This window comes from Scyliorhinus torazame, chromosome 3 (genome assembly GCF_047496885.1).
Source record: "Scyliorhinus torazame isolate Kashiwa2021f chromosome 3, sScyTor2.1, whole genome shotgun sequence".
In the NCBI taxonomy this organism is placed as follows: domain Eukaryota; kingdom Metazoa; phylum Chordata; class Chondrichthyes; order Carcharhiniformes; family Scyliorhinidae; genus Scyliorhinus; species Scyliorhinus torazame.
In genome coordinates, this window is record NC_092709.1 from 126,192,025 (window position 1) to 126,208,094 (window position 16,070).

The 16,070-nt window shown below is 45.8% G+C and overlaps 1 protein-coding gene across 1 annotated transcript in view; it reads right to left on the bottom strand.

Moving 5' to 3' along the window:
• Positions 1 to 3,230: 3,230 nt before the first annotated feature.
• LOC140408667 (protein transport protein Sec24D-like) overlaps positions 3,231 to 16,070 on the bottom strand; it is a 278,487-nt gene continuing 265,647 nt past the window's right edge. The window contains exons 21-23 of the mRNA XM_072496182.1: positions 14,997 to 15,188; positions 11,727 to 11,816; positions 3,231 to 7,127 (exon numbers count right to left, since the gene is read on the bottom strand). Coding sequence (XP_072352283.1) covers positions 6,987 to 7,127; positions 11,727 to 11,816; positions 14,997 to 15,188 — 423 coding nt within the window. The 3' untranslated portion in view covers positions 3,231 to 6,986. The remainder of the gene's footprint in view (positions 7,128 to 11,726; positions 11,817 to 14,996; positions 15,189 to 16,070) is intronic.

Genomic DNA, 16,070 nt, shown 5'->3' on the forward strand with positions numbered 1-16,070 from the left:
TTGGTAGAGGGATTGAGTTCCGGAGTCAGGAGGTCATGTTGCAGCTGTACAGAACTCTGGTACGGCCGCATTTGGAGTATTGCGTACAGTTCTGGTCACCGCATTATAGGAAGGACGTGGAGGCTTTGGAACGGGTGCAGAGGAGATTTACCAGGATGTTGCCTGGTATGGAGGGAAAATCTTACGAGGAAAGGCTGATGGACTTGAGGTTGTTTTCGTCAGAGAGAAGAAGGTTAAGAGGAGACTTAATAGAGGCATACAAAATGATCAGAGGGTTAGATAGGGTGGACAGTGAGAGCCTTCTCCCGCGGATGGAAATGGCTAACACGAGGGGACATAGCCTTAAACTGAGGGGTAATAGATATAGGACAGAGGTCAGGGGTAGGTTCTTTACGCAAAGAGTAGTGAGGCCGTGGAATGCCCTACCTGCTACAGTAGTGAACTCGCCAACATTGAGGGCATTTAAAAGTTTATTGGATAAACATATGGATGATAATGGTATAGTGTAGGTTAGATGGCTTTTGTTTCGGTGCAACATCGTGGGCCAAAGGGCCTGTACTGCGCTGTATTGTTCTATGTTCTATGTGATGCATCCCCGTATGGTATTGGGGCCGTCCTGCCCCACAAGATGGAGAACGGGGCCGAGCGACCGATAGCTTTCGCCTCCCGCACATTGACTGCAGCGGAGAAAAAGTATGCGCAGATCGAGAAGGAGGGCCTGGCAGTGGTTTTTGCGGTGAAACACTTCCACCAGTACGTGTGTGATCGTGACTGATCATAAGCCTCTGCTGGGACTTTTCAGAGAGGATAAGCCAATACCGCCCATTGCTTCCGCACGGATCCTGCGCCGGGCTTTGTTGCTTGCTGCATACGAGTATTCTCTGGAGCACAAACCAGGAACACAGATAGCAAATGCCGACGCACTGAGCCGATTGCCTTTATCGACCGGCCCATGTCGACCCCCACGACCGGTGAGGTGGTTGCAACCCTAAATTTTATGGACACCTTGCCTGTCACGGCATCACAGATCCATGATTGAATGTCGGTGTGGACTCGATGGGCCGGATGGCCTTACTTCCGCTCCTATGTCTTATGGTCTTATGGTCTTATCCGTGAATGGATCCAGACGGAGCCAGTCAGGTCAAAGGTTCGGCACATAGTCCTGTATGGTGGGTAGCATAGACAGCTCCCAGGCGAGTTGCGGGCATTTTCCTCCAAGCTGTCAGAATTCAGCGTGGAAGACGGCATCCTCTTGTGGGGGACGCGTGTGATTGTCCCGGAAAAAGGCCAGGAGCTGATACTAACAGACTTGCACAATGGGCATCCAGGTATGACCAAAATTAAAATGTTGGCCCGGAGTTATGGCTGGTGGCCAGGCCACAACACCGACATTGAGAAGGTGGCCCAAAACTGCTCCATTTGCCAGGAGCATCAGAAGCTTCCGCCGGCCGCGCCCCTATATCACTGGGAATGGCCAGGGCGGCCTTGGGCACGCTTGCATGCAGATTTCGCAGGCCCTTTTCAAGAATCCATATTCCTTCTATTAATTGACGCCCAGTCTAAATGGCTAGATGTGCATAAGATGCAGGGGACAACGTCTTGCACAACAATTGAAAAGATGCGTTTGTCTTTTAGTACGCATGGCCTCCCCGAGGTGCTGGTCATGGATAACGGCACTCCATTCACGAGTGAGGAGTTTGCGAGGTTCACGAAGATGAACGGCATACGCCATATCCGCACTGCCCCTTACCACCCGGCTTCAAATGGGTTGGCAGAGCACGCAGTGCAAACATTCAAAAGAGGCCTAAAGAAGCAGTCTTCCGGATCAATGGACACGAGACTGGCTCGCTTTTTGTTTACGTATAGGACCACCCCCCCATGCGGTGAGTGGGGTAGCTCCCGCAGAACTACTAATGGGCCGGAGACTTCGCACCCGCCTTAGTATGGTTTTCCCGGACATTGGCGCAAAAGTACGCCGCACACAAGAACGGCAGGGACAGGGATTTTCTCGGCATCGGCCGATTCGGCAGTTTGCGCCCGGTGACCCAGTGTTCGTTCGGAATTTTGCTGGTGGTGTCCAGTGGGTTCCTGGCGTAATCTTTCGCCAAACGGGCCCTATATCTTACCAGGTGCAAGCACAGGGTCGTCTCCAGCGCAAACATGTAGACCACGTTCGGTCCAGAAGACTATCCCCTCAAAAGATTCCCCGCCCCGGAGCTCATTTCTACAGCCGCAGAGACCAGAGACAAGGGAAGGTAGTCCTCACAATCTTCCACTGGTGCCTCACTCGAAGCCTGCGAAGGTCATTACAGAACCAAATGGAGATAGAGACGCTGACATGACGGAGGCAGCAGACTCTGACTCCGAGATGGAGACACAGGACGCATCAGAGGGGGAATCCTCGGGTCCACGGACCGTGGATGTACAACCGTTGCGCCGTTCATCACGGAAGCGCCGGTCTCCGTCTCGTTACACGCCGCCTAATCCAGCGCCGCGTGCAAATGGTGTCCGGCCTGCGGCAAAACGAGTCCGACGCCCTCCTTCGCCAGGGTCTTCAGTGGATTCCTTGGGCTTTGGGGGGGGAGGGATGTTATAACCTGCCTGCTTACCATTGGCTGGGGACTAATGACAATCCCACAATCCTGTGGGAGTATGAGCTTCCCCAATGAGGGGGGCGGAGAAACCATTAGTAAACTCCAAGTATAAATAAAGCTGGCCAGTTTGGAACCAGCAGGAAGGTGTGTGCTGCAAGGGAAGTTGCTGCTGCTGTTATATATATATATATATATATGTTACTGTAAATAAATGTTATTACTTTGTATCCTTAAAACTCATGCTAGATTCTTCGTGGCCCTCACAAAAGTGGTGTTGATGGCGGGAGGAAGGCGGGCATTGTTTAAAGAGGTGGTCATCCTTTTTGGGCACTCACTACTGCTGAGACTGCAGGCCCTTACATTGGGTCAACAGCTCCTGGGGGTGAGCTGCTGTCCTTTGCTGGACAGCATCTCAAGTCACTTAATAGGCCCGTGCTGGATATGTGGTTGCCCAGGTCCCACTGATGGTTGAACTGGAGTTGGTTCCCTCTTTTGATCTAACAGCGGGCATTCCATCACACTAAAATTCAACCCCAAATCCATAAACTGCCTTGAGGCAAACTTAGGAAGGCACTGGATAGATACAAAATATTTTGTTGTTTGCTTTCATGACAAAATCAAGTGACGCTGTTTCAGTACAAGGCACTCACTTTTATTTGCAATTTTTCTATTAACAATTAATAACAAGGTAAAAAAATTGCATAATAAAAAACATGACAGGAAAGTCACGTTATGGGTTGAATTACAAGTACTTTATTCTTTCACGCATACCTCTGCTTGCTCCTGGCTGTAAAAATACGGTATCTGCAAGGGTTTCTTTAACGATGGACATTTGCAGTTAACTACGTTGAAGAGCAATCACTACTTGTAAATAGATTAACAAAGCTAAAAATATCTCATTTTGAATGTATAATTTGTCTTATGCGTATAAATTGGAATGTAATATTTACGATTCTAGATGACTGCAACAAATTCAGCAAAACAAAAGCTGACATCTCAATATCACAGGATTTCATAACTGATTGCTTATGCATGTTATAATTCAAAATTACACAAGTTGAATATATTAAATGTATTAAAGGCTTTCACTGTCATTTTATATGACAATATTTTAAATCATTGGGCACATTAATGGTGGTCCTAAATTAATATGTGCTGGTCACTAACTATTAGAAACATGATATTTAATTTGAGTGCCTAACCTTTTCACGAATTACATGAAAAATGACATATTTTCTGTGCTGTGCACTATGATAGGACAAACTGCCTTTAACACCATAAACCTGATTGAAAAAATTACTCAGGGATAAATAAAACCGTCAGTCAGTGGCATTTATGAACCATTTGCCTTCCTTTCCCTCCTCACCAATTGTACACCACCAAAGATTGTTTATCCTGTTGACAGATTTTCAAAGTTGCAGGCATGGCAACCATTTTTATACCTGTTTGCTCTCCTCTAATACTTCCCAAAATAAATGTCATTATGACATCCCTTTTTACATACTAAACCTGAAAAATGAAGAGCATATTTAATTTCGCTATTCAACCTTTCACTGCAGTTTGCATTTGTTTACAAATATTTAACTAAGTTAATGTTTGCTATGTATTTTGAAAAATGTACAGGATTATGTGTGTGAAATTCTTACAACAGAAATTAGAAGGCTCTCTTACTCATTAAAACTAAGCATGGGCGAGAGATCAGGCTGCTCACAAGTTTCAATTCTGCACACTGCACTTTTGAGGTTCCTTTCTGTTCTACCTGTCTAAACATACCAGTTGTAACAATTCATGTAAATCTGTTTTCATGTATTGTGTTAGTTAGGGATGAAATTCCCAGGGTATTCCACTAACCTCCTGCTCAAACTCCAGAACGAGACTGGTGGAACACCCATGTATATGGTGATATGGTGGAGACAGGTGGAGCCAAATCTCTGCCTATGCTATAATTTTTCAGTTTGCCCACATCCTATTCATGCAGAGAAAAATATAGCAGTGGGGAGGGGTTGAGCTGAGATAAAGGCCTGGAAATTTGATCAAGCCTGGAAATTTGATCTCAAGGTGAGAAATGGGTGCTCAACCATCCAATATGGTGTGTGCCATTTGCTTTCATTTCATATCAATATGCACAGCACATAACACTGTTAGGGCATGCTGGAGTGATACAGGATGCTAACGTGAAATGGGGGTTGAGTCTACTGCCTAAACAAATCTGGGGTCTCATGCCCGTTTCTAGAACCGTTCCAAAATTGGATTGTGATTGGAGACCGCATGCATCCAAACAAATACAGCATGCAATCAGATTTCAAATAGCCCAGTAGCCAGGTACTGGATTTTCTTTCTGCACTAAGCTAGAGATGTGCCTTTATTAGCAGAGGTACCTATTAGTCCCATGTATTAGGTCCCCTCCTGCTGACTCAACATACTCCACTGGGTCGGCACCAGAGAACACAAGTACTAGGATCATGACCTGTGGGCGGCACAGTGGTTAGCACTGCAGCCTCAAAGCATCAGGGACCCGGGTTCAATTCCGACCTTGAGTCACTGTGTGGAGTTTGCACTTTCTCCCCGTGTCTGCATGCATTTCCTCTGGATGCTCCGGTTTCCTCCCACTGTCCAAAGGTATGCAGGTTAGGTAGATTGGCCATGTTAAATTGTTCCTTAGTGTCCATAGGTTAGGTCGCGTTATGGTGTTATGGGGATAGGGCGGGGGAGTGGGCCTAGGTAGTGTGCTCTTTGGGAAGGTCGGTGCAGACACGATGGGTCGACTGGCCTCCTTCTGCATTGTCGGGATTCCACAAATTATCCACCACATTTTATTCTTTCAATTGTATTTTAATTGAGCCCTCATGACACACACCTTGCTAATGATTAGTTCTAGGCAAATTGCTTTTCACCACAAACCCCAACACCATCACTGACCCCATGCCCCATCTCCCTGTTGACTCCCCCTTGGTTATACTTCTGAAAGTTGCAGTGATTGTAGATTGTGAATGTCATCTGTGCAGTACTATCATCCCTACAAGATGATGGTGTTCTCCTGACAAACGCTAATTTTATACTTTGATGAGAGGTTATTTAGAATGTCATTGCTTATCACTTAATACTGTGCTGAAGATAGGTCAAACACTATGCTACATGACAAGATAATGTTGTCCCATAAAAGAAGCAGCAATGACAATCAATAATGGTAACACAATGTATAAAATGTTTGCGACTGTGAATGACAACAGCACACACTGCTGTGAAGTAAATTCAGCACACTGTGCATTACTAATGCTTACGAAATGCAGCATAAGCACCCTGTAAAGAGAAAAATGCACAAGGAAAAGATAACAATTGAAGGCTTTTGGCTCTTTGCACAAAAAAATAAGGTTATTTGAGTTAAATTACTCAATATCATGAAAGAAAGAAAACGTTTATAGTTTTGAACATTTTTCTAACTCCACTTGGAAAAAGGTATTATTAAAAATAATACAGAAAATAATTTTAGCGGATGATATATAATAGAAAAATTGTGCGTACCCCCTGATAAGGATTTTCAGTACTCTATCCTGTTATTAATTGCAGCAACAACTTCGGAGTTTGATGTTAGGGATCAATCACCAGAAGAATACAACATGATTATTTCTTAATTGCTTGTAGGAATGCTTAGAGAGGTGATTCCAGGAATGGACTTGTCCAATCATTGTCAAAAATAACAAACATGAAATTAAGACTTACAGCTAATGTTCTTGGCTAGTTTCGTTTTGTTACCCTTAACTTCACCACCTTGTTATTGCACCTATCCATGAAGAACATCTGCAGCGATTGTTGGTCTCATCTCCGGCTACTGGCATCATATAAATACTTTGGATGACACTGTCCTACTTCATTGCAGTGTTGCTTTGGTGTGGGGATTACCAAACCTCTCCTCTTTGCCTTCCCTTCACAACCAGTTGATCAGACCAAACACGGAGCTGCAGGTGGAATTGTTTAAAGAATACCTGATAGATTTATCACCATGTGGCAAACTTAGTGGTTTGTTATTGCCAATGTTCTGACATTGCAATGAAGGAGTCACAGTTTTAAATCAGCCAAGACATAGCCACATACACAGATGAGAGCATTGATACCGTCAATTGTATACATATGCATTTATATCACATTTATATGTATTGATATCAACTATATTTTTATCATGGATTTTGATTCTAACAATTGATTTGTTACAAAATAGTAAATGCTAGATTCCTGGAAAGTTCAAAACAGGTGCCAGCTCGAGAAGACTGAAGACCTGACAACAAAAGTCATGAAGAAAATACACTGGCGTAAATTTTAAACCTGCGTAGTTTACACTGTCCCTTTTTCTTGGAGGTTGAATAAAAAGACAATCCTTGCAATGGGTTGAGCGCTTTAGGTGAGGAGTTGGCGGATCTCTTTGTGTACATAGCAGAGGAAATCCACATAAGAAGCTCCTCCGTGCAAGCCTTTATCTTCCACCAGGAACTGCCTGAAGATCCCCTCTGCTTTATCTTTTTGCTTCAATATTATCATCTGCAGATAGAAAGAAAAGATAGTCAGGGTTAAACTCCAGGCAATTTGGTGCAAACACTCTTTACTTTGATATAATTCCTTGTGACCTCACTTGAATTACTTAATTGTAACAGCATTTCCTAGTTTAATCAGCACATTTTTTCTCTGAAAAATGAAGGATTGTGTGTTAGTTTTGTTTACAAACTCAAAGAAATTTAATTTAAAAGATACAACTCAGAATTGACAGAAGTGGAAGATAATTGAATAACTTTCAATCGACGTTGATCCTCGAAGTGGGTAGCAGAAGTCAGGAAGGGCCGGGGTGGGGGAAGAATCTGGGCTGCAGTACGCCAGCTGACACAGGAATAAATTTCGAGGCAGCCACAGTGGTTGCGTGTGCAAAGGCTTGCTGTTTAAAAGGCCCACCTTGGTGCTGTGGGCCCTGGCCCCAGTTAAAATAAAAATGGAAAGGTCCTCCGGCCCTCACCCATTCATGCCCACCCCCCAGCCTCAATGCCCCTCATGCCAAGCTATATCCCCTCTTGAACAGCTCCAATGGCCGCTCATGCCCCCCCCCAAACAATACCCACAGCCCCACATGTCCATTATGCTAAGATATTGTTCCATGCCTATTCATCTACTATGCACTTTATGGAGGCAATGAACCCCAAAGTGACATTAGGATGTGTAAGAAAAAAAAACTATAAATGGAGCTATTCATTCATAAAGGTAGCTAATATTACAGGCCAATAAATGTGTCAATCATCCAGATTTTGTGCTGTAAAACTCTATGGGCGGGATTCTCCACTCCCGCACCGAAGTGCCCACGTCGTCGTAAACACCGTCGAGGTTCACGTCATTTACACGCGCCAGGCCTTGGCGGCGCCGCATACATGACGCGGCCGGCGCCGCATAACTGGCGTCACCCACGCATGCGTGGCCAGCGCCAACCCGCGCATGCGTGGTTGCCGTCCTCTCCGAGTCCGCCCTGCAAGAAGATGGCAGACGGATCTTGCGGGGCAGCGGAGGAAAGGAGGTCCTCCTTCAGAGAGGACGGCATGACGATTGGTGGGCACCGATCGTGGGCCACCCCACATTTGAGGTACCCCCCGGTGCAGGATCCCCCCTCCGCCCCCCGCAGGCCGCTCGGTCCATCCGGGCCTGAGAATAGCAGGGGGACCGGAGAATCGCCATTTTGGGTGTCTCGGGCAATTCTCCAGCCTGCGGCCCGCGGAACTCGACGGGGCCGTTCCCACCGCTTGGGAGAATCGCGGGAGGGCGTCGGACCGGCGTCGCGGGAAATTTTGGCAGCCCAGCGATTATCCCAACCGGCGCGGGAGTGGAGAATCGCGCCCTATGACTCTGGGGCTCAGGTGTTTTAATATTATAATGGATTTCTGGGCTCTCATCAAAGAATACATAATGAATCCTGGCTGAGCGCCCAGGAATCCATTAAGTCCATTTTATAGGGCAATAGTAAAAGCTTTTTTTTATGAACAAAGGACTGTTTCTTTAAAGCTTTATGACTGTCCTACTGTCACTATACAGTTCTTTGCTTCTAGACAGTGTATAGTGGGTGAATGGGCATGGAAATGCCATAGCTTTGCATGGGAGGAGAGGCTTGGCAGGCCATAGTTGTTTGGAGGGGGAAGGGGTCATGCCTTGATGTTGAGGGCCAAATGAGTGATTTGGTCAGCATGGTTTGGCATAGAGGCATGAAGAGCCATAGGGGTTGTTTGGGGGTGCATACATGGAATTGGGTGCATGAGGAAGAACTTACCTGACAAACATACTTTTCAGAAGGGTCTCTCCTGCAGACTATGGTTCACAACACCTCTGAAGTGACATGAACCATGACCCTTCAAAATATTGGCAGGACTCCATGAAAAGTGTGGAGGTCATGCATATCCCTGCAACAGACTGGCAAGATTGGGAGTGGAGGGTGTGGGCCTTTGACCTGAACCAGCCCACAACCTTAAAAGGCTTCTCGAAATCAGGAATCCCGGTAATGGGGTTGGAATCCCAAAATCAGGACCCACCCACCGTTTATAAAGGGCTCCCAAATCATCCCAACTCGGTGAAAATCCAGCTGAGCATTTCAGCAAGGTTTCAAAATATGCAACATTTGAGGTAGATATGGACAATGTTGTACACGGAGTATTTCCAATTGCAATTTAACTTAATTTAAAAAAATAATTCTTGGGATCTGGGTAACATTGGCAAGTCCAACATTTGTTGCTCATTCCTAATTGCCCTTGAGAGACGGTGGTGGTCCACTTCGTGAATCACTGCAGTTCACATGGTGTAGGTACACCCACAGTGCTGTTAGAAAAATCCCCAAAAATGAAGATTGCAAAGTAAATATTAATTGCAGTGATTTTTACTCTATTAGTGCACACGAATATCAAAGGAAGGCCGGAATTCTTCGGCCAATGTGATTCACTTTTCCCACCGGAGGCACATCCCCGCCCATGGGTTTCCCGGCTACGTGGGGTGGCTTAAATGGGGAATTCCATTGATAAGCGGTGGGAGTACGGAATTCCGCCACCAGTGAACAGCGCAGTGCCATGAAACAGATGGCTGGGAGTCTGGAGAATCCAGCCCTTTATCGGAGTTTGCAATGAACTATATTTTTTATTGAGGGAGGAATATAGCTCTATCCAACTCCCATTCTCCATAAATGTTATTTCCTTGCCATATTTTTATGTCCTTCGAGGACAGAGGGAAACATTGATGAAGAGGATTGGCAGACAATGTGACCGCAGCCCCCATCAATGATGCTCAGACTACTAAGAACTATAGAAAAAGTCCATATGACATTCTTGCTAATTTTTCCTCCTCTGCTATGGGAACATGCCAAATGTTGTCTCAGCATCTCTCCAACTATGTGCAGCTGAAATCAATAATCCAGCAGGGGTGACCGGGCAGTGGGGGGGGGGGGTCACAAGTAGAAAGAATGCCCACAACTGAGCAGCTGTAAATATTCAGTTACAACATCCATGTTTTATTTTGAGTACAAAAATATCCTTTGCTTTGTGGAACTCCTTTTGCATGTCATTTCTCTTCTATTATCGTGCTTCAAATGCTTCAATGGAACATGTGTTCTCTGTTCATTTAATAGACTGTGATACCATCTTCTAGCCTCTGAAGTTGGAGACATGTTCTGTACTTTGTAAAATGAGTATATCATAGAATCCCTACAGTGCAGAAAGAGGACATTCGGCCCATCGAGTCTGAACCGGCCCTTGGAAAGAGCACCTACCCAAGCCCAAGTCCCCACCTATCCCCGGAACTCAGTAACCCCACATAACCTTTTGGACACTCAGGGACAATTTAGCATAGGTAATCCACCTAACTTGAACATCTTTGGACTGTGGAGAAAACCTGAGCATCAGGAGGAAACCCACGCAGACAGGGGGAGAACGTGCACAGTCACCCGAGGTGGGAATTGAACCCGGGTCCCTGGAGCTGGGAGGCAGCAGTGCTACCCACTGTGCCACTGTGCCGCCCTGTGAGTTTATAAACAGGGTGAATGTAACTGAAGTTTTCTTTCAACATTTCCTTGATGTCCATTACTAACCAAGCTTAGCATCAGGTTTTGAACGAATCAAGGCAAAACAATTATAATCGCAATGTAACACCTATGTAGGTGGAATATGAGCCTCTTGATCTACTGAAGCACATTTGTGCCAGTGGCTTTCATGTTTTTGATATAGAGGAGGCCATACTTTCTGAGATCCTGCTGTTATGTTCCCAGCGTGATTTATGGGGTCTCCGGTGGTGGTCTCAAGGGTTTTCTGGTGGGGGGGGGGGGGTCAAGTCACAATCATACTATGCGGGGGAGGGGTGACCCAGAAACACCCTGGGGGGGAGGGGGTGGGGGGGCGGTGTGAGTGGTGGCTGCCGCCGGACCTTGCTTTTAATATATTTAAGCAAGCCATTTAATATGTCTACACCGGATTCTATCGAGGCCTGAGAACTAACGGCCTCACCCGGGAGAACTCACCAGGATACTGGTTAGCACAGATCCATACAAACGTGGACCAGGCGTAAAGGGGGACCTCCCACGCCATTGGAGGCCCTTGGGTGGTCATGCTCTGGGCAGGGTGATAGCCTGGCACTCAGGTGCCTTGGTACTGCCACTTTGGCACCTCGGCACTGCCATGCAGGCACCCTTGAAGTGCCACTCTGGCAGTGCCAGGGTACCTGGGTGGCACTGCGAGAATGGAAGGGGCACTGCCAGGGTGTCAGTGCCAAGGTGCTTGGGTGCCAGGTTGCCCATGCTAGGGTGCCTTGTCCTTAAGAGATGGGGTGAGGTGTGGGGGCACGAGGACCGCCTAAGTGGTACATTGGATCAGTTGGGGGCCATGATGGAGCAGAGGGGGAGGGGTCAAAAGATTGGAGCGGCATTTAAAAATGGTGGCCCGATGAGGAAAGTGCGGCCTCGGCGGGGCATTCCCAACCGAGGCTAAAAGAATCGGCACAGTCACGTTAGATAGCGGGGGAAGTTCTCTGATTTTATGCTCATTAAATCGTGCCCTAAATCCACAATTAAATAAAGAATGAACTATGACAAAACCTCTAAAAAGAAACATAATAATCATTAACATCTCTGCTTACCTTCATGGAATAAGGGTTCTGGTTTCTTATATTGGTGATAATCGACCTCATCTTCTTGGAATACGGATTGTCCAGTTCAGGTAACGATGTCTGCAACAAAGTGAAAGTTAAGACTTTGTTCAAAGGTCAAAGTATGGAGTAGTATTCTTGGGTGATTACTACCCATTTTCAGATGGTCATGTTAGGCTTAAATCCAGTTATAATTTTATAATGCGTACCTGCCCCCCCACAAAAATGCTAATACCATTGCCATTTTTACATACATTTTACATAATGAGATGACTGGCGATAATCATAATCTGATTCGGATTTCCAATTGGAAATGAAAAGCTATGCTAAGAGCAACTCTAAGTTTCTCCTCGCACCTCTCCAGAATTTCAAATGCCTTGGGTGGGATTCTCTGTCGGCCAATGCTGAAATCGGGAAAGATGATTGGGTGGAGAATTGGTCGTGAGGCCAAATCATTGCCAGCTCCGGGCACCCACCAGAATGCCATACTCCGGTGCCCCGAAATCGGCGTCAATGCATTCTACTCCGCACGTACAATAAAGGCGTTGGCATATCATTAATAGGCCTGCCCCAGTATTCTCCGGGGCCTCCGCGATGCTCTGCTTCCGCCAGGAAGAATTACCAATGGCGAGTTTCACTTGTGGTTTCAAAAATCGGGAAACAGGCGCCTTGGCTACTGAGGGAGAGAGAGGGGGTACATAAAGTGTCCGACAATGCCATAGTATGCTGACAATTGTGCCACTGACCGGCGGGCTTCTGCTAGGGCTGGGGTAATAGGTGGCCAAGAGGTGGGCGGCCAAGAGGTGGCAGGACTACTCACTAAATTAAGGGCTGTTAAAGGCCTAATAAAGCCCATTGTCAGAAGCCAACTAGAATTTTCTGGTTGGCCTTTGGGCCCCGAGGCCCAGGCCAGCACTCCAGGAAGGCTTTCAGGCCCTCGCTGCCCCCATACTTCCAGCTACAAGTCGCCCAGTGGAGGGGCTTCCATTCCACAATGGTGGCCTGGCTGCTGAGTGCTTTTTTAACTTTAAAATATTAAAAAGCTGCAAAGAGGTAACCTCAAAATGGAGTTCCTTCTCTCATCTTCACCTGGACTGCAAGCTACTGCTTCTTCAGTGCTGGAGTTCTTCAGCTTTGACAGCTCACCTGCTGTCCCTAATTAGATGGTAAGTCTGCTCCCTGGCCAATAACTAATCAATTTGGTGAAAATCATTGCCGGTGACTGTTCCCCCTCATAGAATGAGGCTGTGACCCTTATCTGACCCTCACGGAGAAGTGCCAACTAAAGGACTCCTTAGAGCCAATCAATTAAATATTTAAGAGAAACATTTACAAGTGATGGCCATGAGCAGAGGGATCTCGGTGTCCATGTACATAGATCCCTGAAAGTTGCCACCCAGGTTGATAGGGTTGTGAAGAAGGCCTATGGCGTGTTGGCCTTTATTGGTAGAGGGATTGAGTTCCGGAGTCAGGAGGTCATGTTGCAGCTGTACAGAACTCTGGTACGGCTGCATTTGGAGTATTGCGTACAGTTCTGGTCACCGCATTATAGGAAGGACGTGGAGGCTTTGGAGCGGGTGCAGAGGAGATTTACCAGAATGTTGCCTGGTATGGAGGGAAAATCTTATGAGGAAAGGCTGATGGACTTGAGGTTGTTTTCGTTGGAGAGAAGAAGGTTAAGAGGAGACTTAATAGAGGCATACAAAATGATCAGGGGGTTGGATAGGGTGGACAGTGAGAGCCTTCTCCCGCGGATGGAAATGGCTGGCACGAGAGGACATAGCTTTAAACTGAGGGGTAATAGGTATAGGACAGAGGTCAGAGGTAGGTTCTTTACGCAAAGAGTAGTGAGGCCGTGGAATGCCCTACCTGCTACAGTAGTGAACTCGTCAACATTGAGGGCATTTAAAAGTTTATTGGATAAACATATGGATGATAATGGCACAGTGTAGGTTAGATGGCTTTTGTTTCGGTGCAACATTGTGGGCTGAAGGGCCTGTACTGCGCTGTATTGTTCTATGTTCTAATCAACATCACTAAAACTCAGATTATCTGGTTTTTAAAATTTTATTTTTAATTTTTCCAATTAAGCGGCAATTTAGGGTGGCTAATCCATCTACCTTGCACATCTTTGTGGAGGAGAGATCCACACAGACACGGGGCCAATGTGCTAATTCCACACGGCCTGGGATTGAGCCCGGGCCCTCGGAGCTGTGAGGCAGCAGTGCTAATCACTGCGTTGTCTGTTTATCATAATGTTGCTGAGCTTGCTGAGCATAAACTGCCTGCCACATTTTCTTTATTACAACTGTGATTACACTTCATAAGTAATCAGTGTGTTAATTGTAAAGAGCATTGGGATGTCCTGAGGTTGACAACGGTGTTATATTAATTCAAGTTGTTCTTTCTTCTTGAGATCGAGCACAGCCACCTGACCTGTTTCTTCAGGCACTAAAGCCTCTTTCTGCCCATCCTTAAAACATTCATCTCTCAATATTTTAGGAATAGTCAATAATGCAGATGAAATGGGAACTTCGCCACCACTCCATCTCTCTTCCCCCCTCAGAATATATTCTCAAAACTCAGCTTTCCTCCCAATCTGTCAACAACTTGCCCTAACTTTTCTTCCCTAGCTCCGTGTTTCCATTCCTCATTGTTCATAATCTGTCAGGCACGCTAGGACATTCTGCATGTTAAAATCACTATAATCAAGTGGTTGAAATATAAGCAATGCTGCATTTCACTGCAGGAATATCTGAGGGGTGAGGTTTTCACACACTGAAACATGTCGATTAGCAGGAACTTTGCTTCACCAATGGTCTCTGGAGATTTTCATACAATATCATACTGTGAGTCAGATGAAAAACAAGACCAGCAAGGGAACTTGTTATTTAGTATGCAATTTTCTCAGAACTGCTCCTCCCCTCTCACCATAGGGTTACCAGAAGTGCATCAGAAAATCATGTTTCCACCAGTAAATGGAGTTCCCATATATTTCTTGGTGAGGATTTGGCAGTGGGGCAAGAGCAGCTCTGAGGTAATTCTGAACTATCCTATTCGATATGAATAAAATTGTAATTAGGTAACGAATACAAACATTTTGGTCAATTGTTACAAATAATTTATTGCACTTTGCATATCAATACTATTGTAACCTCTTTTCCAAAGAATATAATTTAGATTAGTAAATGGGGGAGGGGAGCAGGATTACTTATCGTGATTTCAAATTTGGGTGTTAAGAACTTTTCACACTTGACTTACTAGGTCTGTGTTGATGTGTGCGAAGGAGGGCACGTTAAAGATGCCTTGAATAAGCTCAGGTTGAGAGTTCAGTCCAAACCACAGAAACATATTTACTCCATTCTCCAACAAAAATATTCCTCCGTCAGCTAAACGTTCCTCTGAGCAGCGGACAGCAGCGGGAAACTCCTCACTGTTTACATCCATCTTGTGCTGTTATAAAACAGAGAAGTGTTCAGCTGTGTACGTAATTGGAGGGTGTACATTTTGGAGGAAATGTGGAAGCAGGAATAGGCCTTTCATCTTCTCGAGCTGTTCCACCATTCAGTTAGATCAGTGTACCTATACCCATATTCCACGATGCCTAACAAAAAAATCTACCAAACTCATCTTTGAAATCTTCACTTGACCTACCGTTAACAACTTTCTTAGGGAGAGTTCCAGATTTCCATTACCCTAAATGCTTCCTGACATTGCCATTGAACAACCTAGCTTTAATTTTAAGGTTATGCCCTCTTGTTTGTGACACCCCAATCAGGGGAAGTAATTTCTAAAATCATAGAATGGTTACAGCGCAAAAGGAGGCCATTCAGTCAATCGTGCGAGTGCCAGCTCTCTGCAATATCAATTTGTCTCGAGTCACTCCCTGGTCTTTTCCGTTTGGTCCTGCAAATTGTTCCTATTCAGGTAATAATCCATTTCTCTTTTGAAAACTATGAGCGGAATTTCCCCCAAATTTGTCAGAGTGCCAGGCGGTGACTGAAAACCAGCGGGCTTCTCTCCAGAAACACAGCCGAGTTTTCAGACAAGGTTTTCTGGCACTTAATGCACAGAAAACCTGTGGCGTGGTTTACGCTGTCACTCTGGCAGGGTGGGGGTCCAATATGCTTTTAAAATATAGTTCCCCTCACCCCGCCACGTACACGGGGGACCATCTCCACAAGCAAGGGGGCGACCAATCGCCATGGAATTATTGGGGCCATTGAACCAAAAAATCCCTATAGTACGGAAGGAGGCCATCTGGCTCATCGAGTCTAATCTGACCCTCTGAAAGAGAACCCTAGCCCTCCCTATCCCCATAACCCCACCTAATCT